The 25,411-nt window shown below is 45.6% G+C and overlaps 1 protein-coding gene across 2 annotated transcripts in view; it reads right to left on the bottom strand.

Annotated features, from left to right (window-relative positions):
* The window catches only part of frmd6 (FERM domain containing 6), a 35,884-nt gene extending 11,207 nt beyond the window's left edge, over positions 1–24,677 (bottom strand). For both annotated transcript variants that reach the window (XM_061263418.1, XM_061263427.1), the window contains exons 1-7: positions 24,529–24,677; positions 5,913–6,162; positions 4,778–4,868; positions 2,941–3,020; positions 2,355–2,431; positions 1,896–2,082; positions 20–175 (exon numbers count right to left, since the gene is read on the bottom strand). In XM_061263418.1, coding sequence (XP_061119402.1) covers positions 20–175; positions 1,896–2,082; positions 2,355–2,431; positions 2,941–3,020; positions 4,778–4,868; positions 5,913–6,011 — 690 coding nt within the window. In that variant the 5' untranslated portion in view covers positions 6,012–6,162; positions 24,529–24,677. The remainder of the gene's footprint in view (positions 1–19; positions 176–1,895; positions 2,083–2,354; positions 2,432–2,940; positions 3,021–4,777; positions 4,869–5,912; positions 6,163–24,528) is intronic.
* Positions 24,678–25,411: the final 734 nt, after the last annotated feature.

Genomic DNA, 25,411 nt, shown 5'->3' with positions numbered 1-25,411 from the left:
TCCCCCCCCCGCCCCTCACCTTGTACAGTCTGTAGTAGTGGACGGTGACGTCGTCGAGCTGAGCGGACTCTTTGATGTACTTGAGGTGGGCCTCGGAGGCGGTGAGGGCAAACTGGTCCTTGTGCATGTTGGGGATGTGCCTCAGGATGTAGTCCCGCCCTCTTTTGGCAATCACCTGGGAAACAAACATGACTGACAGGTCAGAGCTATGACATCATAGTCACGAGCCTGCACACAAGCACACACATGCACTCACACATGCGTACAAGGACACAGACAAAAACACTCTCACACACACACAAACAAACACAGACAAACACAGACATACATGGACAAAGACAGGCACAGATACACTCTCACACATGCACAAACACACCCTCCACACATGCACAAACAAGCACACATAAATACACACACATACATACATACATACACGCCCACCCACACATGCAGGTACATGCAGTCCACTAACACGTGAGAGGAAGTCAGAGATATGACACAGATAACCAGTGTAAACAGAGACCATAATCTGCTGAAATATTACTCAACCTGTAAAAAAAAAAATGTTTGGGTGCCTGTGACTGTGTGATTTTGTTAGCTATATGGGTCAGTAGGCAGGAGAGCCTTTTACAGCGCTCTGTAGATTGCTACTGGCCCAGTGGATGCTGGGTTGTAGTGAGCGTTACTGAATTGGCAGGGTTGAGGGCTGTTGGGTTACCCCCACTCCAGCCAAATCAGACAGACATTCCCCAGACTGAGGGAGACAGGACCGGGCCTGGACCAGACCGCCGTCGGTGAATAACACCGCACGACCGCCCCAAAAAAAGTCCCCTATGACACGCGGGACGGGCTCATTGCCTAACCATTTCCTGCCTGCCTCTTCAAAGGGAGACGGGGGCTAAACACAGGAAGAGGGTGCAATCATACGGGGCGGGGCAGGAGGGCGAGAGGAGGGGGGGTGGAGAGCTTTAGTGTGAGATCAGAAGATCCAGCTCCCGCTCCCGCTCCAGAGATTCCCGGATACGGAGCGTGTGCGTCGCACTTCCAGGGACTGAAATATTCGGAGCGTCCCAGTTCCCACTGCTCAGCCCGCACTAATGAGAGAGCGTCTCCAGGTGCTCCCAGCCGGTGATTAACGAGGGGGGAAGGCGGGAGGGTCAGATGACGGGGAAGTCGAGGCTGGAGCGCTTTCTGTACCGGGGACTGCTTAAACCAGGGGATTTCTCACTTAATCACACAAGAACGCTTTAAACTACAGCAGCCGGCCCTGACGGGATCACAGCTTCCTCAAACGCAATTTCATTCTTTTATACGTGGCTGCCATTTTATGTGCAGCCTCATATCGAATACTGTAGCCTGATTTATGGCTTCAGTCAACACCCAGACACCTAAACTCTGGGAAATTATGGGGATAAATTGATAGTCAAATACATTAAAATGCGCATACTTTTATGGGGAAGTGTCGAGTGCCATGTTTTATGCAGATTTAGGAATGACAGTCAGATTATTTATAGTACACAGAGTCAGAGCACCACTATATGCAGCAATACTACACATAGCAACACAGCACATAACAACACTACATAGAGCAACTGTACGTAGAGCTACACAGGATAGAGCAACTGTACGTAGAGCTACACAGGATAGAGCAACTGTACGTAGAGTTACGCAGGATAGAGCAACTGTACGTAGAGTTACGCAGGATAGAGCAACTGTACGTAGAGCTATGCAGGATAGAGCAACTGTACGTAGAGCTACACAGGATAGAGCAACCGTACGTAGAGCTACACAGGACAGAATAATCCTGCACAGTGGGACAGCTGCAGAGCACAGCTCAGCCTGTGTTAAAGAGCAGGCAGCCTCAGGCCACAGTGAAGCACAGCCGCCGTACTCACCCAGGGAGGGAAGTAGGCCTCCGGCTCAAAGTACTTCCCGAAGTGCTTATTGCGCTTGAAGTTCCCCAGGTCGGCCTGCAGGGCGAAGGCAGCCAGCAGGAAGTAGGCCTCCTCCCGCTGGACGCACTGGGACAGCAGCACCTGCTTCCTCAGGTGCCAGTAGTAGTAGTACCTGGCTGCCCGGTCACTGTGGGAAAACAACACCGTTCGTTTCATTCGACCTCTTTATTCAACGGTGACATACACACTTTATATGCAGGGCAGTCCAAAAATGGACAGTAGTACAATATCTGTTTTGGCCCTGTACGGCAACACACTGGATTGGAAATTAATATATGAATATATATATGAATATGAGGTGCAGACCTTTGATAGTGTATTTAGGTCTATATCATATGTGGTTTAGCTTTAAATTTTCATGTTGACTTGAGGTCATCCAGTAGGTGCAAATGTCATTACCTTATTAACCGCCCATTCTCCACGTAATATTGAGCCCTGAAGTGAATTATCATTGGTGGACCAAACTGGTCAATTCCCTGTTGAGGGAAAAAAAAGAAAACAGTTTTGCTTAAGCCTCATACAAATGATCATTTCTGCATGTCCTGAATGCAGAACTAGGTTTACAACACCGGCGTGATAATTCCTGCTTTGCCGGTTACATTGGGACCAGAGCCAGGTCCTCACAAAGCATCTCAAAGCAGGAGCAGTGCCCTTGGGTCCGGGTTGAATGAAAAAGGACAACTTATCCTAGTTCACCTGTATCATGAACTGTGTGTTCTTATGAGGTTTTATGTACGGTGTACTGTATTCCTGCTGTCTTGGCCACACTGCATTGTACATTATTCACCAATACAAGATCAGTGCAACTGTTGGGCCCTTAATCTCACATTCATCCAGGGGGGGATTGATCCCTGTTTAATCTAGTCAACTATAAGCCATTTTGGATAGAAGCGTCAGCTAAATAACTGTAATGTAATCTTATATGTGCCTGTAGGCATCAGCTAAAGTGTTAATGAAGGCAGAAATGTCTGAAATTGTGACTCACTTTGCTGGCCTCCCTCTTCCACTCCTTGGGGCAGTACTTGGACAGCTTCTGGCTCAGCTCCATGTAAATGTGTTCATTATCTGAGGGGAGATTCAAATAAAGGTTAACGCCACACACACTGACTCACTTTACGCCACACACACTGACTCACTGTACACTACACACACTGACTCAGTACAGAGCCCCCTAGGTGGGGACATTTTTATTTATTTATTGCAATCCGTACGCTCAATTTTGCAATCCGTGCATAAACGGAGTGTACGGATTGCAAAACCACAGAATTATTAATTTTTTCCATAGGAGTCATGCAGAAACCGGAGGCCCCAGATCTCATTTGAAAGCGATCCAGAGAGAAGTCCCAGGTGAGCCAAGGTGTTTTTAACAGCCAAGAGAAAAGCGCCCAGTTCAGGCGAACTACCCGCTGATCTCGTTTAACGGCCAAAATCCCGCTGGTAGTATTTCCTTTCTTTTTCTTTTTCTGAATTCTCTAGTTTGGCAAGGCAGGTTATGAGCTGTAGCTATCAAAGCATTTCCCCGTCAAACAAACTGTTCTGCTGCGCAATAAAACGCAGAAACAGGATAACCATCACGCCATTCAAAATCTCCAGAAAAGAGGCTGTTTTCATTCTTGTCATATGTAGCGTTTCACAATATTTCAATACTTGCTGGGGGAAAACAAAACCAATACTGAACAATTCATTTCAATGACAGAAATAGTTTGAAAAAGTATGGATTCTCAACAATGACCTTGTACTAGTAAAATAAGATGGCGATATAAAATTTGAATCATGTAGATGCAGGGCAGGTTGGGCTGACCGAGTGCGGTCAGTGTTGGGGTCGACAGGCTGTGGACACTGGCGGTAAAAGGGGGCGGTACAGGGGTAAGCAGAGGGGATTGTGGGTTGTGTACTCTGCTGAGCTGGGCTGCTGTTTGCCCTGCAATTTCACGCTATTGAGATAGGCACCCCAGGAATTCCCCCCAGCCAGACACTGCAGGGCTCCAAGTCAATATGTACGCGATTGGCCGATCCAGCAGCCAGCTGTCAGAAATGCCAGCCCGCAATTGGCTTGCGGTGGAGCCGAGTGCATTCACCAGGCCTGCGACTCCGCCCCGTTGCGGCCTGGTATTTGTGAAACAGGGGGCTGTCACTCAAATCTCCCCAATGGAGCCACTACTGGCACGACACACACCACACCTGTCGCGTACCCCACCCCTTTAACCCCCAACTCACAGAGCACTCAGAGCACACACTCGCACTGTGCTGTTCGCACAGGATTTTACAGTCGGGGGGGATTAACCCAGAACTGCCAGTGGCATTAACGATGGGGTAACGATCAGACCGGCGTCAAATACATAATTTTTTGGGATTAAAATACTTTTCCAGACTTTACTAAGCCTGTGTGGTGTATTGGAACCTATGAAATCCTCTCAAAAAGGGCAAACCCCACCTTCGGGTCCCTTCGGTTGGCTCAAGCAAGTACAGAAAAGTATTTGAATCCAAAACAATTACGTATTCGACCCGGGTCTGGTAACGATGCAACTCTCCCTTCCGAATTGGAAATTCGCGATCACTCAAATTGACAGCGGAGGCAGCACTCCATCTTGGCTCTGAGTGCAGCAGGGTCTGGAGGCGGAGAGCTGTGAAGTGTTCAGAGCGCACACACACGACTGCTCTGTAATTTCACAGCTGTGAGCCTCGCATCGTAGCCCCAGAGAGAGCCAGAGACGAACGCAAACAAAGCGGGGGCGCCTGATCCCTAAAGCAGCTGCGGAATGCTTAAAGGGGAACGTCCCGCGTATTCCCGAACGGGTTTTTCGGCGAGGCGTTCTCCTTACTCTGGATGACGCTCAGTCCGAACAGGTGACAGTCCTTCAGCCGGAGGAGGTCGCACACCTGGGCGAGGAGCTCCTGACACAGCGTCTTCACCTGTACACACACACACACACACAGCTTAGACACACAGCCCAAAACGGCTCTGGTGATGGTATCAGATCAGATACAATGCACAGCAGCCTGATCCCTGCACAGAAACACAGCTAAAGGATTGTGGGCCTCCCAGATAGCCGGTGGGAATGCAGAGTCAGCATTCAAAGAGGCACAATCCTGCCCATACACACACCTCCAAATAAGCCCTGCAGAAACTGTCAGACTCAGATTTCATCTCTGCCTGCAGCAGTTTCATGCAGGGGCTGCTCGGCTATCCATCATCATCTGCCCTTCATCAACTCACGTGTAAATACGCCTGATGAAGGCAAAGACTGGAGGGAAGGGGTAGAGTGTGTGTGTGTGTGTGTGCGGCCTATAGGCCAATTTACCATGTGTACTAGACTTAATGTTCATGGCAGTACAACTGATTCTATGTGAATTGTACTTATCCGACCGGTTCTGTAGTTTTTTTTCAAATGACTTTTTGTAAAAGCTTCTGCTAAACCAAATGTAATGTAATGTGTGTATGTGTGTGTGTGTGTGTATGTGTATCCATGTGTATGCGTGTTTGCATCAGTGTGGGTATAGGTGTAGGTGTAGGTGTGTGTGTGTGCGTGTGTATGTATGTATATGTGTGTGTGTGTGTGTGTGTGTGTGTGTGTGTATGTATATGTATGTGTATGTGTGTATATGTGTGTGTGTGTGTGTGTGTGTGTGTGTGTGTGCGCGTATATGCATCAGTGTGAGTGCAGGGGTAGGTGTGTAGGTGTGTGTGTGTGTGTGTGTGTGTGTGTGTGTGCGTGTATGCATCAGTGTGAGTGTAGGGGTAGGTGTGTGTGTGTGTGTGTGTGTGTGTGTGTGTGTGCGTATATGCATCAGTGTGAGTGCAGGGGTAGGTGTGTGTGTGTGTGTGTGTGTGTGTGTGTGTGTGTGTGTATATGCGTGTATGCATCAGTGTGAGTGTAGGGGTAGGTGTGTGTGTGTGAGTGTGTGTGTGTATGTATGTATGCATCAGTGTGAGTGCAGGGGTCGGCGCTGACTCACGTTGACTATAATGTTGAGCGTGTCGTCGTTGGGGAGGAAGACACAGACACAGCGGCGGTCCTGCATGGTTCTGTTGTTGTGGAAGTTCAGTTTGTTCATCTTCGTCCGGCCTGGACGGTCCCGGGGGGAGGTGGGCACGAGGCCCTGTGCTAACCCTCTCTGCGCTGTGCCCACACACTGCGGTGCCAGCGTGATACGCGTCAGCACTCCAACGCGAACATGAGGGCCACACCGTGGGTCAGAGGAGCAGCTGCAGAGAGACAGAGAGAGAGAGAGAGAGAGAGAGACAGAGAGATTATCAGACTGCTTACTATGGCACGTACGAGCAATAGGACAGGGGAGCCTATAGCCTAGTGGCTAAGTAGCTTGACTGGGAGTCAGAAGGTTGGTAGTTCAAACCTCACCACAATAAGATGCATGCTGCATTGGGCCCTTGAGCAAGGCCCTTAACCTTAGGGGGATTGTCCTCAGCGTCAGAGTCAAATCAACTGCAAGTCACTTTCGATAAATGCTTCAGCTAGATAACTGTACTGTAACGCAATGACACCCATTGAAAAGCAGTACACATTTTGAGTCCTAAAAAAAAACATCATGGTAATGAAACAGCCAACCAAATTAAACTCACCTTGTCTGAACAAGAAAATATATAAGCTGCCGTCTTAAGAGGGTACATTCTTAAGACGGTGACTAGACAACGTCAATTATACAAAGCCATCCGCAAACAATCAAAAGTGTGCATGTGAGCTACGTACAAACAAATCAAATGTGTGTATGTGAGCTATGCACAAACAATCAAAAAGTGTGTGGGATTGACTACTTTGGTCTGGAACCTGAAACCAGAAAAACACTCATTACTGAATTGCTCGAGCGTGGTTTCAGCGGCGACGCTGAAGAGCGGCATTGTATGGAAATTGCATGTTTAAGCCGGCGTACCACAAGAACGCCGCCCACGATCCAAACAGGCCGATGGCGAAGACTCTGCGGTGGACAGGGGAGGACAAACACTTTGTCGCACACGGAAACTGCACCAGTCACGCGGGGAAAACTACACGGATGCTGTCTAAAATGATTGTAAAAGGCCACGACGCGGGTCACACTTGTAGTTATCAAAGGAGAAGGTACACAACTTGTCCATTTGCACTCCGAAACGGCTCTGATGTTTGCCGGTTGTGTCTCCAGGGGCTTTCTCCGACGGAACAAAGACAAAGCTGTCTTCTGACTGTGCACACACTGCTGCAATTACCGAAGTCCTTCGGGATTTCATAAATATTACAGATTTTATTCCCTATGACTGGAAAATGACTCGTTCTTCTCAGCAGGGACCCAACTGACGTCACGTTTACTGTGTAAGTGACTGAGAGGTCCACCACATCAGCTCTCCTTTGACTCCACTTTTTGACGTTCTACGCTCTTGGCTATCCAGGATCTTGTTTAACTTACATTTAACAGTCAGCTCCTCCTCTGAGGCAAATCACAGAACCTTTCCTCAAAACCTGTGCCATTAACTTAATAACAACAAGAACAATAATAACAAATTCATTATTATCCAATCTTTGTTGAGCTTTAAAGCGCTCTGTTCCAGTGCAAAACAAGTAATGCAAAACCAGCTTTGTGAAGAAAAGGTTTCATTTAAAAAAATGTTTTTAGAAATCAGAGAAGCCTCAAATGGTGATTCTCTGATCTCATGGCTAGAGAATGCCTTGGTCTGCTGGAGAACATCTGGCCACAGAGGAACTGCAGGAATTCAGAAGAGAGTGTGCGTGTGTGTGTGTGTGTATGTCAGTGGGAGGCGGGGGGGGGGGGGGGGGGGGGGTCATCTCACAAGTCAACAATTTGATTCTCAACAAATGCTGCAATTGGGTGAAATTATGCTAATTGGAAGCAGCGCAGTTTACACAACTGTTGGCAATTGGAGCCGGTCGATGTGTCCAAACACAAAGAGCCTGCTCCACTGTAGCGATCAGAGACGTGTGACCACCGTTATGAGCGGGTGGGGAGACTGACACCTATCAGAGGTGCAAATGGTACCGGGCCCAGCACTGGAATGTGAAGCGCGATTCAGAAAGCCACATTTCCACTGGTGAGTGCTACTGGTGAGTGCTATTCTGACGCGATCCAAAATGGCGGTTTGCTTGCTCAATGGCTGCCGACGATAGAACATCTTTAGGGCCGCTCTTTTTCCGCATAGCGTTATTAATCATGTTTAATTTGTAAATGGATTAGCATTCATCCACAAGATCTGTGCACTTATTCCTGAAACTTTTTCAGTACTTTTGTACATCCTGTCTTTAGGAAACTAGAGGATAGGTTGCAACAAATGCTATCAGTTACACGTGGCTTGACTGTGTGTTACAGTTCAGGAGGTAAACGCTTTTATAGATGTTGGTGAGGAAAACCAATGTACCCAAGCAAACCAGGGCATGAAAAATGGCTTGCAAAAGCATCATGCTTGAGCCTGTGCTGATCACTTCATTCTGGGCTGTTCTACAGCACTCACACAGCCAGCTAAACCATTACAGAGAGCAGAGCGCACCGTTCCATCTCCTTAAAGACCTGAAAGTATGATTAAAACAATACAAGCATGCATAATGTTGCAAAGCTAAACTGGACAATTCTCTTTTCCGTTTTAGATCATTCTCAAAGGTTCAGCTCCAGCCTGTGGGCTGTTCATACTGCTCTGCTATTGCTGGTGTTCCTGCTGCTGGAGTAAGTTACCAGCCCAAATCAAGCTTACTATGGTGTGCTGTGTAAAACATGGATATTATCTTCACCAGACAACTCTGATGTTATCTCTGATGGCACCTCAAGCCAGAACTGTGAAGTAAGGACGTATATTGTGTATTTTGTATAAATTCTCATTTTTATATTAACCACTGTTATATTTATTTTCTTGCGCGTTTCTTGTTTTGTATTACGTAAGGCACAGGTGGACACCGTTCGGGAGTCAAATTCCTTGCGTGTGTGAGCATACTTAGCCAATAAAGCCAATTCTGATTCTGTAATTTGACATTTCTAACCTTTAAGTTTGTGCTCGCTTTCATCTTGTACTCCACAGCCAAAACATCACCACGAGGGGTAACAGCAAACGTGGTGTGGACTATGGAGTGCCATTAGTACCCTGGTAATGTGATCAATGTGTTCCAGGATCACAACGCAAGTAATCCACTTCACATCCCTACTACCTCACTGCCTTCAATCAGGGTTATTAGCACAGTGAATCAATAAAATTTAATTTATTACTATACATGTTTTTTTTTTTTGTATCTTACAGAAAACCAGTAGTCCTCACTCCTGGTCCCGGGGGGTCATAGGGTGTGCTGGTTTCTGTTCTGACCTTAATATCAGCAACCGATTCATACCCAAGAAATAAGGTGAGGTGAGTTAACTGTGTAATAGACTGTCTTAATCGATCAATTAAGTGCTGAGTAACAACGAAGGCCAGCACACCCTGCGGCTCTCCAGGACCAGGAGTGAGGACCACTGCAGTAAAGAATTATTGCCAACCTTTTACTGTCACTCCACATAAAAGTACTGAGCAGGAAAGTACATGATACTTTGTAAACCGTTTGAAATGAATGAGGTTGAGACGCAAACAGATGGACTTGCATATGGATCGAATTGCCTTGCAGCAAAGCTATAGCATTTCACAAAATGAAACGGATATAATTAAGTTATGAGCAGGGAAGAGGCATCTGTTTAGTGGATGACTTCATGCAAGGCAGGGCTCTCACCAAACCCTGGCCATCGAGGCTGTGACAGGATTCACACTGCAGACAAAGTCTGTCTTAGCAAGTGTCTCAAGTCTTGTAATGAGGCTTTCCTTTCTCAGAAGTAGAAAATATTAGCATGTTTCAAGTTACTGTTCGCTTGTGAACTATCAGTGAAATTTTGAGATTACTTATTTTTTGTTTGTTTTGCATTGCACATGGGCATTAGAGCTCAATTCAATTACTTCAAAGTAAACACCACCACCTCTGATTCTAACGCCTGGTATTGACTGCAATCAGCGAGAGAGCTTCAGAATTGGATCAGCAGACAGATGGGGAACGTGTTCATAACAAAAGTCTTTGAGGTGATCCCAATGAAAATGGCGCTGCCCCAGTGGATAAAACCAAAACCAACAAATAAATAAAAGTCTGGTATCGGTCACATTTACAACTGCAACAAAGTTTTACAAAACGCAGGCGCTTACACTTTCCATGATGAGTGGCAGGGAGGGTCTCAACCTTAGCTTAATCACCCTGCTTTTGTAGCTGGTCACACTGTATGTCCAAAGGGGGCTATAATATGACACACACACACACACACACACACACACACACACACTCTCTTTATGAGTTATGCACAATGCAATTAACTGGAATCGCATGTGGCGTTAGGGCCTGTTGTCACACTATTGCCTCACAGATGTGGCGCAGTGCTTACCCTGCCATATGCCCACCATTAAGGAAGAGGCATCGGAGGGGTGCAAGGCACAGGGGCTAATTAGGGGTGAAAAGCAACAAACTGCCTCACAGACTTCAACTTCTGCGGTACATCCCACGCCCCCCCCCCCCCCCCCCCCCGACGCCAATACACACATTAATCAAGACCCACGCCCACTCATTACCCACCCACCCTCTCTCTCTCCAAGGGCCCAACACAGCCAGGAGTTTGTGTTCCTCTGGCCAATGAAAGGGGAGGTCATGCATCACAATCGCGATCATTTATGCGTCGCGTTCACGTCTGTACAAAAGGGCTCCAGTTCGACCCGTCGTGGCCTCAGAAGTTGCCGTATTTTGGGGACATAAGCAAATGTTATGTCTCCCCTGGGCACGGCAGGCTACGGCGGGGAGATAACTGGGGCTGTTTGACGTAGCTCTTCTCGTTTCATCTCCTTAAAGGCTGCGGTTGTGTTGGTGTTAGTCAGGACGTAATCTGACCCTAGGCAGGCAGGACAACGTGTGTTCACAGCTGACGATTTCACAGCAGGGCTGTGTCACGTCCAGGGTTTCCTGTGAGACACGGTTACATCAGCACTGTCCTTCAGGCTCCCTTTGAAAACAACGGACACAAGCTGCAAATTCCCTGCGTTTTGGGTACATGAAAAGTACTTCATAAAGAATTATGTAAGAGCGTGATATTAATGTGAATTATATCAAAGAGTACTAATAGGCTACACGGAAAGAATTCTGTGAATAAATATAGAATAACGATTGATTATGAAATCTAACGCACGTTCCCGAACAAGCAGGGGCAGGTTCTGCGGCACATCCCCCCACTCCGGCTCCAGGCGACTCCACGGCAGTAAAAACACCGTGTCCCAGCGCTGCGCGCGGAGCAGGCCCAGATAATCAAAGCGGCCTGTTCTGCCTCCTACTGCTCCCAGAATTCAGCTGCGCCTGCCAGGCCCATTTCCTGCCTTTCAGCCCGAGGCTGGACCAACTTCCCCCAAAACACTGTCAACGTGGCAGGCTAGTGAGGCTAACGTGGTAGAGGCTAGCGAGGTTTAACGTGGTAGGCTAGCGAGGTTTAACGTGGTAGGCTAGCGACGTTCAACGTGGTAGGCTAGCAAGGTTCAACATGGCAAGCTAGCGAGGTTCAACATGGCAAGCTAGCGAGGTTCAACATGGCAAGCTAGCGAGGTTCAACATGGCAAGCTAGCGAGGTTCAACATGGCAAGCTAGCGAGGTTCAACGTGGCAAGCTAGAGAGGTCAACGTGGCAAGCTAGAGAGGTCAACGTGGCAAGCTAGCGAGGTTTAACGGCAAGTTCAGCGCAGCTAGGGCTTGGCCAAGCAACAGTTAAAGGCTGCCGCTCATATAACACTGCTGCTCAGATAGCGTCAGGCAAAGGGGTATGAACCCCAATATATACAAGCAAAATACTAGTATTTTCAAAATATTTCAGGCTGCAAGGCAGAAGAGAAGGAGAAGCGAAAGAAAGAGACAGAGGGAGAGAAAGAGGGAGGGAGAGAGAGAAGGTAGGAAGGGAGAGTGAAGGAAACTGGGAGAGAGAAAGAAATGAAGAGAGGGTAGGAGAGGGTGAGAGCACTCAAACACGCAGCCAGAAAAAGAAAGAAAAAAAAAAGAGGGGGGAAAAAGTGCTGCAGTCAGGAGAATTCCAGCCTCCACATCTGCTTCTCATTCCAACAATGGAGGCCTTTGATTTTTCCCGAGTGGACCACACCGCCATCCGCGACTCCCGACCCCGCCAGTGCGCGCCCAGGAATTCCTGACCGCTAGGCAGGACGTGCTGTCCCAGTCCCAGACCCCGCCGCTCTGATCCCGGCATTCCCAGAGGGAATCTAACGGATCAGCGAGGGGAGGGGCAGCGACAGGAATGGGGGGGTTTTGACACGATAACGAAAACATGTTCTGCCATCAGGCCAACTCCCCTCACGCAGGTTAACGCTACACGCACTCAAACAGGTTTATTATACGGTCAAGTCACAGGAAACGAGCATGCTGACAGGCAAAGCTTCTGTTTATTACCTGCGAATTAGAGGAAAACTAGACAGCTGTCCGAGCAGTCAGGACACTATACACTCAAGACTGATGATGCTACTCCAGGGGTTAAATAATTCTATGGAATATGAGCATTTTCCCCTGGATTGTAATTTTCCCAGTGAAATTTGAATACAGTACAAGAAAAACACCAAAGAACTTTTTGAAAATAAATTGAATTTGTAATGACTGTTTGTCGTGGATCAGATCCATTTGGGCCCAAACCCTGAAATGCATACCTACAATGCCTCCTCCTCCAAATGTTCCGATACAACCAACTGATAAAAAAAAAAAGGTTCATAGAAGGGTCAATTAATGAATTTGAAACAACTGACAGGATAACAGAACACACTTCCAGAGATGTAACAGTGATCGTAAATCACAGAGCTGTTTTCACACCTTTATATTCAACTTAATCACTCAACGACTTAACGAAATATCACGGTCCAAACAAGTTTCTGAAATCAAATTTGATCGGTGGGTAGATAACATTATAACAACACTCGCGTGGGCTGCAACCAGAATCCTGCTGCTCTGTCCTAACTACGAACCGTGAGATCAAACAGCCGGATGAATACTCCCTGGACCGCTGTTACCTTACAGCGCCCGACTCAAAGGACTGAGCATGTGCAGTCTGTGTTATTACAGATGGCGGGAGAGCAGCAGCGAGTAGCAGCACATACTTTACTACAGACGGCGATTAACATTACACGACAGTTATTTAGCTAACGCTTTTATTTTTATCTATAAGTGGGAATACATTGATTAGACTAAATAGGGGCCAATCCACCCTGGAGAAATGTGGTGTTAAGGGCCTTGCTCAGGGCACTGATTATCTGTAGGTTTACACTAGGACTCGGAACTGTACTGTCCTCTCAGGTCCTCTTCCCACTTGTACTTGCGTTTGATCTGCACTTCGTTGTACGTCGCTCTGGATAAGAGCGTCTGCTAAATGCCATGTAATGTAATGTACTGCGGCCACACTGGGGCTTCAACCAACCAACCTTCCCGGTCCCTGTCAAGCACCTCAGCCACTAGGCCACAGGCTGCCTGGACACAGAGTTAGCCTTTGTCTCGTCTCCGTCCTGAACCTGATAAAGACAGGGCCGGGAACAGCAGCTAGACGCTCTCTGAGGGCGCATCTCCACACTCGGGCGGTGAGTGCGGGGGTGGGAGCGGGCAGCGAAGGCCAGTGATTAAATATTTACCGGCTCCCTGGACTCACGGTGAACTGGCAGCGCAGGACGGTCGGCAAGGGCCGCCAGCTTTATAAATAGTGCCGTCAGCTCGACCCACTCACACGCCTGAGCGGCTACGCTAAAGCCCAAAAAACCAGGCCAGCTTAGCACCCCAGACACTGGGCCGCCAATACCGAGTGCTAAACGCTAACCGGCTAACATTTCCGTATATTCACGAATCAATTTACCTTTTTCCACTGCTTTGCTTAACATCACAGTCCCCCAAAACTGAGTGCCACCCGCGTAACATATCAGCATATTCAGAAATCAACTTACCCTACTTTGCTGCTTTGCTTATTATCCCAGACACAGTGCCAATACAGAGCACTACATGCTAAATGGCTAACATTTCAGTAACCATTGATATGGGCCTCTTTATTCTAATCAGGGAGAATGCAGGTTACTGAACTGCATTGATAAACTCCGTTTCCCTGCTTCAGTTAACATTCAGTCATACTGGCAGATAATATATAAACGTATAATGTTATGTTATGGCAGCAAGTTTGGCTCACACAAAGGTGTAATCCACATAAACAGATGATTACGATGTACTGCAGGGTTAGGCAGCTCCAGTCCTGGAGGGCCGCCAGAGGCTGGGTTTTTTATTTATTTATTGCTTTCATTTTTAGTTTTTTTGCAGAGTCCTTTCGATCAGGAGCCAGTTTCAGCTTCAGGTGCGTGCCAATCAATGACCTCATCAATTAAGCGCTGAAACACGCCAAGAACCAACAGACTCCGCAGCCCATCAGGACTAGTACTGTGAGTGCACGATGATGTAACTTTACTGGTCGGACCCCAAATGCACTGCAAAGCACTGCAGTATTATCCTTTTATTAGTATAGCTGACACTCATATACAATACATGCATTAGCGTGGTTTACATGTTACATATTACGAAGATATACTTCATTGAACACCATAGGGGAATTTGTTGTCTGCATTTGACTGATCCTAGTTATTTAGGAGCAGTGGGCAGCCAACAAGCGCTGCCCGGGGAGCAATGTGGGGGTCAAGGGCCGAGCTCAAGGGCCCAACAGCTGTGCAGATCTTATCGTGGCTACACCGGGGCTTGAACTACCATCCTTTCCGGGACCCAGCCACGTACCTTAGCCACTGTGCTACAGGCTGCCCAATAATAACTGTTTATACATCTGAATTTTCTCTTTACACAAGCCACTTGGCTTTCTCACGGACATAATGGTGGTAGCCCCACCCAGAGCTATTCATAGAACCACCAAAACCGTTGAGATTTACAAAAAGTGGTATAGTCCCCCACAGTAAGTGCAATGCACCTGGGGCGCTCTGTAATTATCCTGCTCGCCACCTAGAATTACTTTGCCCCGCACAGGAATTATTAGCCAACAAACTAACCACATTATGTTTTTTTCTTTCCATTTATTTACTTACCAACTAGCTACTTCGGTAATACATTTAAAAGTTAATTTCCTTCAGTTTTCCATTTGCTTATCTGTTTATGGTGGCGAGTTACTTAATGAGCAGCACTATCGGCTAAAGCTAGAATAAATCGCTGTTTCTTAAGAGCGAGGCAAAGTCCATTTAATAGCCAGCATTAGCACCTTAAGTGCTGGAGAACGGCATCATTGACTTCATTCTTCTGTGTATGCTCTCTGTAGGGAGTTCCTTGTGGGGAGTCATTTTCCAAAAAAATGCCTGGGCGGTTTCCTTCCATTACTGTGATATACTGTGCAGCCGTGCTGCAGGCCCACTTGAGAGATGAGGGCACAAAGGAAGGTGATGTAGATCATAGGGCCGGTAGCTCGGAGAATTACTCATTACCCAGAACGCAACAGGGGGGGGTTACCCAGATTTACATCGTCATCTAAGCCCAGCACTCTGAAGAACAGCCTCAGACGGAGGGATGCCAAAGGAAAGCAAGGCGAGGAAGAAAGATGGAGGGAGTAGTGGATGAGGGAGAGAGGAGGGGAGTGGAGGAAGGAAGAGTAAAGGAGTAGAGCTACAGTTATGACTGTTGAGGGGAATGAAAAAGCACAACCGCATCTTAGCGAAACCACCCTTACTGAAATACACCCATGTTGCCCTCCTCCTGCCAGAACTTCTTATCAAAGAAATTAGGTAATTAAATGATTACCACTCGAGATTACTTTCCCCACACCTTAAGAACTCTTATGGAGGTGTTACTTGGAAGCATTCGGTAATTTTCGTGAGATTTATTATGTCGGTAACCTTTAAAGCTGTGGCTTTTCCCCACTAAAAGGTCCCAAATGAGAGCGTCCACTAGGCAAATACGCAAGCCCCTCCAGGTGGGTTACTTGGCGCTTTACCATCTGCTTACGGAAACAGATAAACAGGCTTCTGTCTTTGTGGACCCTACAGTCTACAGGGGTTTTTAACCCGGGGACAGGTGTGAGCAGTAATTATAATGCAATTAGAATTGGTAAAGAGCCAAGAGTCACCCGATGTACAGATTTTCTCACTTCTCATCAATATGGGGGTTGGGAGGCTGGGGGTTGGGAGGCCCAGCACACTCACTGACCCCTGAAAAACCCCACCAGGCTGGGGGAAGGTGGATTAGAGTCAAGGGTGTCACACCACACTAGTTTTTTGTTGTATGCAGTATGCTTTATTGAATGGTTAGTTTGTCAATGGCTGCAATTAGTTCCTTGCTACTGCTGAGACCTTACCATCAGCGATCATTTGTAAACCATTTTATTCACCATTTTATATCCACTAGCTATAGGCCTCTAGGCTTATCAGAGTCATTATGCAACGATCGTACATACAAACGGGTGACAAATTTAATGAAAAACCACAAAATGCCTGATTAAGGTGTTGGGCCACCACAAACCACCAGAACAGCTTCAATTAACTTTAGCATTAACTGAATTCTCCAAGTCTCACTACAAGGAGCTCAACAGCAGGGCTAAAAGCATGCAGCCAGTGCTCACAGTGGGCTCAGAGACTGCACTGCATCCCTCAGTGTGTGTGCACTGCGGCACTTGCAGTGCGACCATCACAATGCGCACTTGTCCCGCGCAGCTAATCTAATATCTGGAGAGTAAACGCTCATTTTAAGCCTTATTCGATAAAGACGTCAGGCTCGTTAGGGGGGAGAGGCCGGTGCGGCGTAGGGCAGTGGCTCCGTGCCAGCCAGAGGAGGCCGGGGCCGTTCCGACAGCGTTTCGTGAAGTGTTATCAGGTACTCACCGAACGAGTGTCAGGACAAGAGGCCTCGCCAAGGGATCGCCCACATCTGCCGTCTGCACAGCGGCTAAATTTAGCCATTTAAGTCTACCCTGTCATCACAGCAGAACGCTAACGTCTTACGTTTAGACTTAAAATCTTATTTCTATTACTTTCGTTGCCAAATAAGACAAAACGATTGCAAATGAGGTTTGACTCATTTCAAGATTTGCCAATGGCCAATGCCAATTTGACTTAAAAAAAGGTATTATCATCTACCCACCTATCAAAAAATTAATTATTGGCCATTTTCACAGACACAGATTAAGATTAGTCATGGACTAATCCCCATTGAAAAATTTTTTTTGTCTCAGACCAGGCTTAATCTGTGTCTGTGAAACTGGCCCCATACGTTTCATCACAAGACTATAATGCTTCTAAAGGCTTTTTTGGCAGCACTCAGCATTCAAGGTTTTTTATATAGTCAAAAAGGCACCACAGTCACTCTCCTTTGTAGTCTAGAAATAAGATGCGATAGGATTCCCGTATGCATTCTGGCCTCTTTTGAATAGCACGGCCAAAAATAAGAGAGTAAACTTAGATAAGAACAATGAGAGTCGCTATCAGCCAGCGCAGCCCAACCGTTAGCATTTCCAAAGCTATAAACACTCCCCGAGCCTTGCGGGTGAGCAGGAGGGCAGTTCGGGGCTTTCGGGGTTCCAGGCTTTCGGGTTCCAGGCATCGTCCTTCCAGGGGGCTTTCAGCCGCGTCCCTGCCCCTTCCCCCCCTGGAAAGCGCCGGAGATCCGACCGTCTGGTTCGCGTTCACGTCCAGCGCGGCACGGACCTGCTGTGCGCACGTCCCCTACATCAAGAACAGGTGGAGTCGCGAGCAGGAGCCCCGAGATGATTTCACTTTCCCTCCCCTCGCTGCGGCCAATCAGCGGAGAGCATCCCGCTTGGCAGGGGAGGTACTGTGCAGTCTAGACCGCGGAGGAAATCTGGAGGGGCAGGCTCAAGAGGCAGCTTGAAGAGGATCAGATTATTTTTGGGGGATAAAATAAAAGATTCCAGATTACAGCACTGAGGTAGGATTACAGCAAAGAGGCCACATCTGTTGTCAAACGGGACTGGCATGCTTTGAACACACTGCACCTTCGACCACAGCCCTTAAAATGACCCCATCCATATTCCTGGACCTCTCCACAGGAATATGGATGTGGGAAATACGTAATCCGCACCCCAGAAACGGCTAATACCGAGGCAGAAAAGTACAAGGGCTCTATAGTGCTCCCATTTTAAAAGCACATGCTCCTGAAAATTGATGTGGGGTAACTGGAAAAACTATTATGGAGCAGATCCACAAACTGGGGCGCATTTGTGTGCTCATATTTTATAATGCTCCTTCGAAGAAAAGCAAGTGTAAAGACCAGAGTAAGAGAGAGTATATTAAAAACAACTGTTAAAAAGCAGCGGACAGCAGATCTATATGCAATAAACACACTCACAAGCAAAAAACACAGTAGCCTACCCATCATTAACTGCCAGTGCATGCACCTCTCCAGGACTCTCTCCATCACTGTCTCTCTCATTCTATATACTGTGTGTGTGTGTGTGTGTGTGTGTTAGAGAGAGTTCACAAACCTCAAATAGAGAAAACCACAAATACGAATTATTCCAAGCTCTTCTGGGACCAGCAAACTTGGTCCATTGATTGCAGCAGAGACATATATATGTGCATTTAAAGAGAGCCAGCCTGCAGATTGCACAGCAATGTAATACTGTCTCTTATCAGCTCAGCAGCATGTAGACAGAATAAAATCAAATTTAAAGTATAAAGCAAAATATGAAAAGTAGTTTTCTGACTAAGAACTGTAGCTGAAGAAAGCCTAGAAGATGTCAGGGTAGAAGATGTCCTTATTGTGGGTTTACAACAACAACCAAGCGCACATATTTTAAGAATAGTTTAAATCCTGGGTAAAAATCTGAAGACTTCATCTAAGCCAATTATGTATATTTGATACATAATTAACATGACCAGCTGAAACATTTTTAATATGTCAAAAGAATATTATTTAATATCATATTTTCTCAATGTTTTTCAAGCCCAATTATGAAACTTAATTTAAATGATCAGTTTTATGCTGGTTTTATGGTGACTAAAGCTGACATGGTGAAAATATTCATTATTTTCAAGAAATCTGCTATTAAAGATGGGAATAATGTCACAATCCATCAATGGATCAAAATTTTAAAACTACTTCTAATGGACCCAGAATGTATACTCATCAAAACAGCCCACTAAATGAAAAACACATTCTGGAGATTTAAGAGTAAATGTAACCATAAATTTTATATGCCTGTTGGCTTAGCAGACAGAGCTAAACATAAGTATTTAATGCACTTTACACACATCCAGTCAAACCTCATTTTTTGATAATCATGCAGATGAATCTTATATTGCAGAATATATATATTTTTTTTAACCTTTTTAACTACATATATTTGAGAGGTGGAACTGGCTTAATAAAATTCACACTCAGGTTTAAACTGATTTCCTGTTGCTCCGTACACGTTTCAACATGCACTCTATACACAAGATGCAGATTGCTCAAATCATCCTTTAAACGGTCAAATGGTCATGTGGTATAGAGTCCTGGTCTTACAGAGTAAGTAAGTCTTATGCCTTGGTACAGATCAGGTAGAGACTTGGACAATGACACACTGTGATTGAACTACCATTTTCACTTTTCTGGAAAAAGATGACAAACTGTGTACTGGTCTTTGTCACTTCTGAGATTTTCCAGACCAAATAAAGCAGTGGCCTGTTTTATTTCAACAAGGTGTTGTTTCTACCATTTTCAAACTTAATGCTTTCACACCTTTCTAAAATCCTGTAGATTTTAGCTACTATTTACTTTTGTTGAACCTACCGGCTAACTGGCAAAAATTTACAGAAAATGCAAGTAAGTTTATAGAACTTGACTCGCAGACTTTATCAGAATAAGCTGCACTGATATCATAAGTAACCTGACTTATAATATGATATAAGTAACCTGACTCCCCACACCTCGCAGATTTCAACAAAGGAATATAACCTGATCCAAGAAACCGGGTGCTGTAGTCAGGTCATCTTTCACACATACACAAACAGATTAATGGCCACATTCCTTCACATTAAAAACAAAAGACAATCTGTACGCTTTCTGTTTTCACGCACTTCAGAGGAACACAACCATCCATCAAGAGCAATATTCCCTCGGACTAAGAACAGTGAACATGTCCCCAACACACAAAAATGGAAAAGTATGGAATATTCCACTGCGGAAGTTTAAAAAGTTTGAAACGAAACGAACAGAATGAGGCTCTGCATTCTCGCTGAGCAGAAATTGTGCCAAGTGTGACACGCAGGCTCCCGCGAACGTTGGGCATAACTGGATACGCTGAGCATGACGTAGACGAAAGAACACTTGAAATAAAACAAGGAGCGCCACACACCTCAACCGACGCGGCGTCCGGACATGTTGCGGCAGAGCACTCCCGCGAGCGCGCATAGTTTCCCCGGCTCCTGTACAATGCAAACTGCCTCGCTGCATTCCTGGCCCTGGATGCGTGAGTAACCCAGCTCGCCGGCCACAGGAGCTCCTCCATTCACACCCATGAATGGAGAGCTGTCCGACGGGCATTCACCAGTACACGGAGGGAGGAGGGGGCCATTGTGATTTACAAACTGCGAGAATCCATTTTCTTTCTCGGCCCTGGATTCCTGCGCACTTAAAGAGTTAGCCGGCTTTGCTTTAACGGATGTTTTTCACCTGTCACGTCCACAAACCCAGGAAACAAACACACCGCCCCGGCCTGGGCTCTTTGTGCAGCCTGCTGGAGGGCCAAGCATTTGGTCAACTCTGCTCCTGAAGCAAATGACAGGAGCTTCCACTGCAAAATCAAATCTTTTTTCCATTTTTTTTCTAAAATACATCAATTTCCATTGTAGTTAGTGGTGCATTCCCACACCATCTGAAACCATCTGTAGCACTAGTTTGATTTCGGTCTTGTTGGGTGATTTAAGCTGTATCAGGGAAGCAACCAATCAGAGCTCATGGCCGGGCCTGTGTGTACCCTGCACCTGGCATAACAATACTGCCATGGAAACACAATGCAGGAGAATCAGCTCGCTATGACGATGCAGTTCTCACAGCCACATTAACGCGAAGGAATGTCTAGTGTGAAGAATGGAGAACTTTCTTCTTCTCACAACAAATGAAAATCAAAGCTGCCCATGGCACGTTTGTGGACGAAAGTACCCTGAGCTGGTGGTGCAAACTTGGTGACGATGCGCCGAATCGTTGAATTATAAACCCTCAAAGCCACAGGTTAACTCAGCTCCGTCAACAGAGTGTATACAAATTAATTATTCATGCCAGTGTCATGAGTAAAAGAAAAAGTACATGCAAAGAAAAGGAAGTGGGAAAACAACAATTAAAAGAGAAGGGAGTTTGTCTTATTTAATTCTGCTGGCACATCTCACCAATTACAATTACACCACTGGTAAATGAGCAGGTTCTCGGACGCTGAGACCACTGGTTTCTGCAACTCAGCCCATGCTTTGATGTTGGGGGTCTGTTCCCACCCAGACAGTAAAGGAGACCATCACAAGTACAGGAAGACAGAGTGGGGTTTTCTTCTTGTTTAAAATGTTAGATTTCAGAAACCCTATCTTTGGCAGTGTTTTGGGTTACTGAGCCATTCATAGTTCCTCAGTCTGAATAGATTTCCCCCCCTAAAAAGTGCTACTGTACATTTCACCTGAAGGAAAGTTTTGGCTGAAGAAAATCACCTTCTTTGTGTTCATGACAGAAGGAGGACAAAACTGAGAAACAGTCACCTCTCATGTGTCCACTGACCACCATTTTCTTTTATAGAGAACTGGAAATTCAAAACATTAAGCCTGCAGAACTGTTCAGTCATCGAATTACACACAGCAGATAATTCCTGCTACATTTTTTTTTTTTGTTTAGCATTAAAGTCATTCAATAAAACTGTTACCCAGGGACAATGGTTAAGTTCCCGCTCATCCCTGAAGTGCTCGTGGGCGAGACGCAGTTTATCGGAATGCGAATTTAAGGTTCGTATTTGCATACAGATTTAGTAAGCGCCGCTCCATAGCACCTCCCGTGTGTGAAAGACCAGCCCCCGGGCACCTGAGCTCTGTATCACTGGAAGTGCCACACAGGCAAACCCCCAGACAAAGGGAGGCCCCACATGCCCAAAAGGGCTCTGAACGTCAGTATCAAAGAGAGGCAGCGCAGGCCGGCCAGATTAGAGGGGGAGACTGCTAATCAGGAGAATTTATTACAGGGCCGGTCACCCGAGGGCCACGGTTATGGGCCGGCTCACTGCAGCAGCACCCCTAAGTCGGGACGATCAGCAGAGCAAGTTTTTGAGTTGGCCATAGCAACGCACAACAGAGTGAAGTCTACACTGTGAGAATTCAGACTACACCAGGTACTGTAAGGTGTGGCTATTGTATCCTTGAAAATGGTACTTCACCCGAATTGCCCTTTGTAAAAACACAACAACAAAAAATAGATATATAAACGCTACATTGCACAGATAATATAATATAAAGCCCTTCCTTTCCACTTCCACCGCAAGCTGGATTGGACTTCCTGTGCAGACACACATGCACTTTCCACCAGAGGAAGTTACGGTGTCTGCACCAGACATCTGTTTCTCTCATCACCCAAGAAAATTAACTCAAAAACACACCGTTTTCTTGTTTCTGCGCGCACGGAATTTCAGTTACTGGGACAGGGGGGACCCATAAAACAGCTTTGAGCGCCAGGACATGGCAGCAAATGATAATTCCCATACTCGAAGAGCACATCTGACTTATGGTAAACAGGAACACGAAGAGTTAATACAAGCCAACCTTGCACAAACAGGAAAGTAGAACCAACAATGGTACGACTTGTCTTGAGACTATACAACAACCGGAGAAAATTCAGCTTCCAACAAAACATACCAGCAGAAAGAAAAATACTTCACCCACACAAAAATAGTTAACAAGCGGAGAGATTCAAAACACCTCAAAGAAACAAACCTATCAATGAAGCACTAACAATGTCACTGTCCAATTCATACTGGATGAATACAAAGCAAAAAGGGATATCAACATGTGAAACCTGAGGAGGAAGAAATGAGAATGTTTCTGTGAGTTTGGTACTCATTTACAGACACCATCGCCGCCTCTCCTCCATAATTGAGCGCTGGTCTAATATTAAACTGACATAAACCACAAGGAGGAAATTGCTCGCATTCCTGAATACTGAAGCGACCAGTAGTTTGTCCATGCAGTGACTAAAATGAGCCCTAAGGCAAAAAGAGCAAGGAAATTTACAAGGCTTCAAATAGGCTATTTGTAAAATCCCGCAAATAATTCCATTGCATGCTTATACAGTACAAGAGATCGTTGTGAAACGTTAAACGAAATTAACATACACATAACGATTGCATTAAGTATACTCCTGAAGTAACAATTCAAGCAACAGTTTTTGATTTAACCGTGACTGTGGAAAATGTTGCCACTCGAAATGTTTAAAATGAGGACCCTGACACCGCGCAGAATGCAATTTCTCGAAGTCAATCTGCTCTACCATGCCGATAGATGTTTTCCACTAGAGATGTCAGATTAATGTCATCTATACACGGCGGAAAAAGCAATGCATGTAAATCACGTATAGAGCACGTATAACACCGTATGTACCACAAAGAAAACAGAAGCGAGCTATGGTGTGGCATTTTATCGTTTCATCCATTTTTCGCATAGACTACAGCTCGGTTAAGAAATAGGCAGTTATTAACCCTGCTAAAAATGTCGATTACATTATGGTACCAGCCAAAAATAAAGAAGCTAAAAGAATGTCCTGGCATTGCCCACCTGGTCCACAAATGAACTGTGATTTAGCAGGAAAGACATTTATAATGCGGATTGAACTTCTTTAACTTGTGTAAGTTGCAGAAATTTGAATGCCTTCGAGAGATCGGCCCAAACCGAACGATCACTGCCCTCAAAACAATTAGGATTTCAAATAATTGTATTCACATGGAAAACGGCAATCCAGAACATTGAGTTAAACAGAATGACCGCCTTGTATTGAATATTAGGCTACACGTCTACGTGCGTAAGCAATTGGACATTTCCTTGTAAAAGCAGCAGTTCTCAAAAGCAAGCGACTGGCAGTCTACACCGAGTGAACGCCACATTCCCAATGCAGTGATCACTTCAAATACTACTGCAGAATATGAAGCCATTGAACTTTGAGGGGGTTTGATTCATTCTGCGTGTGAACATAAATAAGTCGATCGCCCTCCAGAAAAAAAGATTCTAAACTTCATTTTCACAGATCTAACGAATAAATAAAAAATTCTAACACCCAGTATCCGAAAAAAATAAGAACAACTATGTATCTAACCTTACACATCAGGCGAACATTTATGAATAATAAAACAGTCGACTATAAACTTAGCGGATGAATTGTAACTCGAACACTCTCAATAATAGGTTAAAAACGCTTTCCAACCTGCCAACAACGATTACAGGATTTCTTGCGTTGTGCAACTTGGTAAAAGCGCTCCACTAAAAAATCAACTACAAGCTCCGTAGAAAGCTGAGCAGCAAAGGGAAGAATGTCAAATATGTTTCCAAAACATGTTATATCTTTAATACTTACACTCCATTAACGAACAAATTGTCGTTTGTCTTGGCCGAAATTAAATCCACTAAGATCTGAGGCAAAGTTTTGTAATTCCGGTTTTCTTTCAGCAAGAGAAATACTTGGGAATTCTTCGAAGATCCGTCGTTCGCGTAGCCTGCCACATATCTAGCGGGACACTAACAAGTAGAGCTACATGTGGAATTGGTGGAAGGGATACTTCATGGAATGACGCAGAAGGGGGGATACAAATTCTACTCTATTAACAGTAACGAATTCATGTGTTGCAATGAACGTTTCAAACATGACGTATTTGTTTTCTTCACATTATTCAGTTAAAACCCTCAATAATGAATTAACATGTTAGTTAATGGTCTCATAAAAATATGATTGTTTTGCGCAGTACCCCGTAGTAAAGTCAGTTTAGTATCGTCCACGGCTGCCTGTCATTCCCCGCTTTCCCGGTGTAGCCGTCCTGCCTGCTAGTCATTTTGCCAGTCCGTTGATGAAATGCTTCACGTGTCCGATCTTTGATATCACGGAGACTACTTTAAATGATAGAAATGTTACCTTTTTTCACGACTGAGCCTGTGTTCTCAGCTCATGTAGTAGTCTCCGTTTTACTGCGCATGTCTCAAATGTCTGGATTCATTCAACTTGCTTCCACACTGTGGCTGCTATTGTGCCGTGTATTGGGCAACTTCAGTTCATACTGTAATAAGTGAGAAATAATTTCCTTGTGCGTGACCGTAAAAGAAGATAAAATAAATTTTCAGGGTGCATATGAAATATATAGCAGTCACAATTCTCGGAGACTCCCAGACCTTCTGTGAGAGCTGGATGCAAGGGAGCTGGCTAAGTTGCATCCCTCAAAACAAGTTGTTGAATTGACAAAAGGCTC

This window comes from Conger conger, chromosome 1, assembly GCF_963514075.1.
Source record: "Conger conger chromosome 1, fConCon1.1, whole genome shotgun sequence".
In the NCBI taxonomy this organism is placed as follows: domain Eukaryota; kingdom Metazoa; phylum Chordata; class Actinopteri; order Anguilliformes; family Congridae; genus Conger; species Conger conger.
Note: the sequence above shows the minus strand (reverse complement) of the source record. Positions and strands in the feature narration are given on the sequence as shown.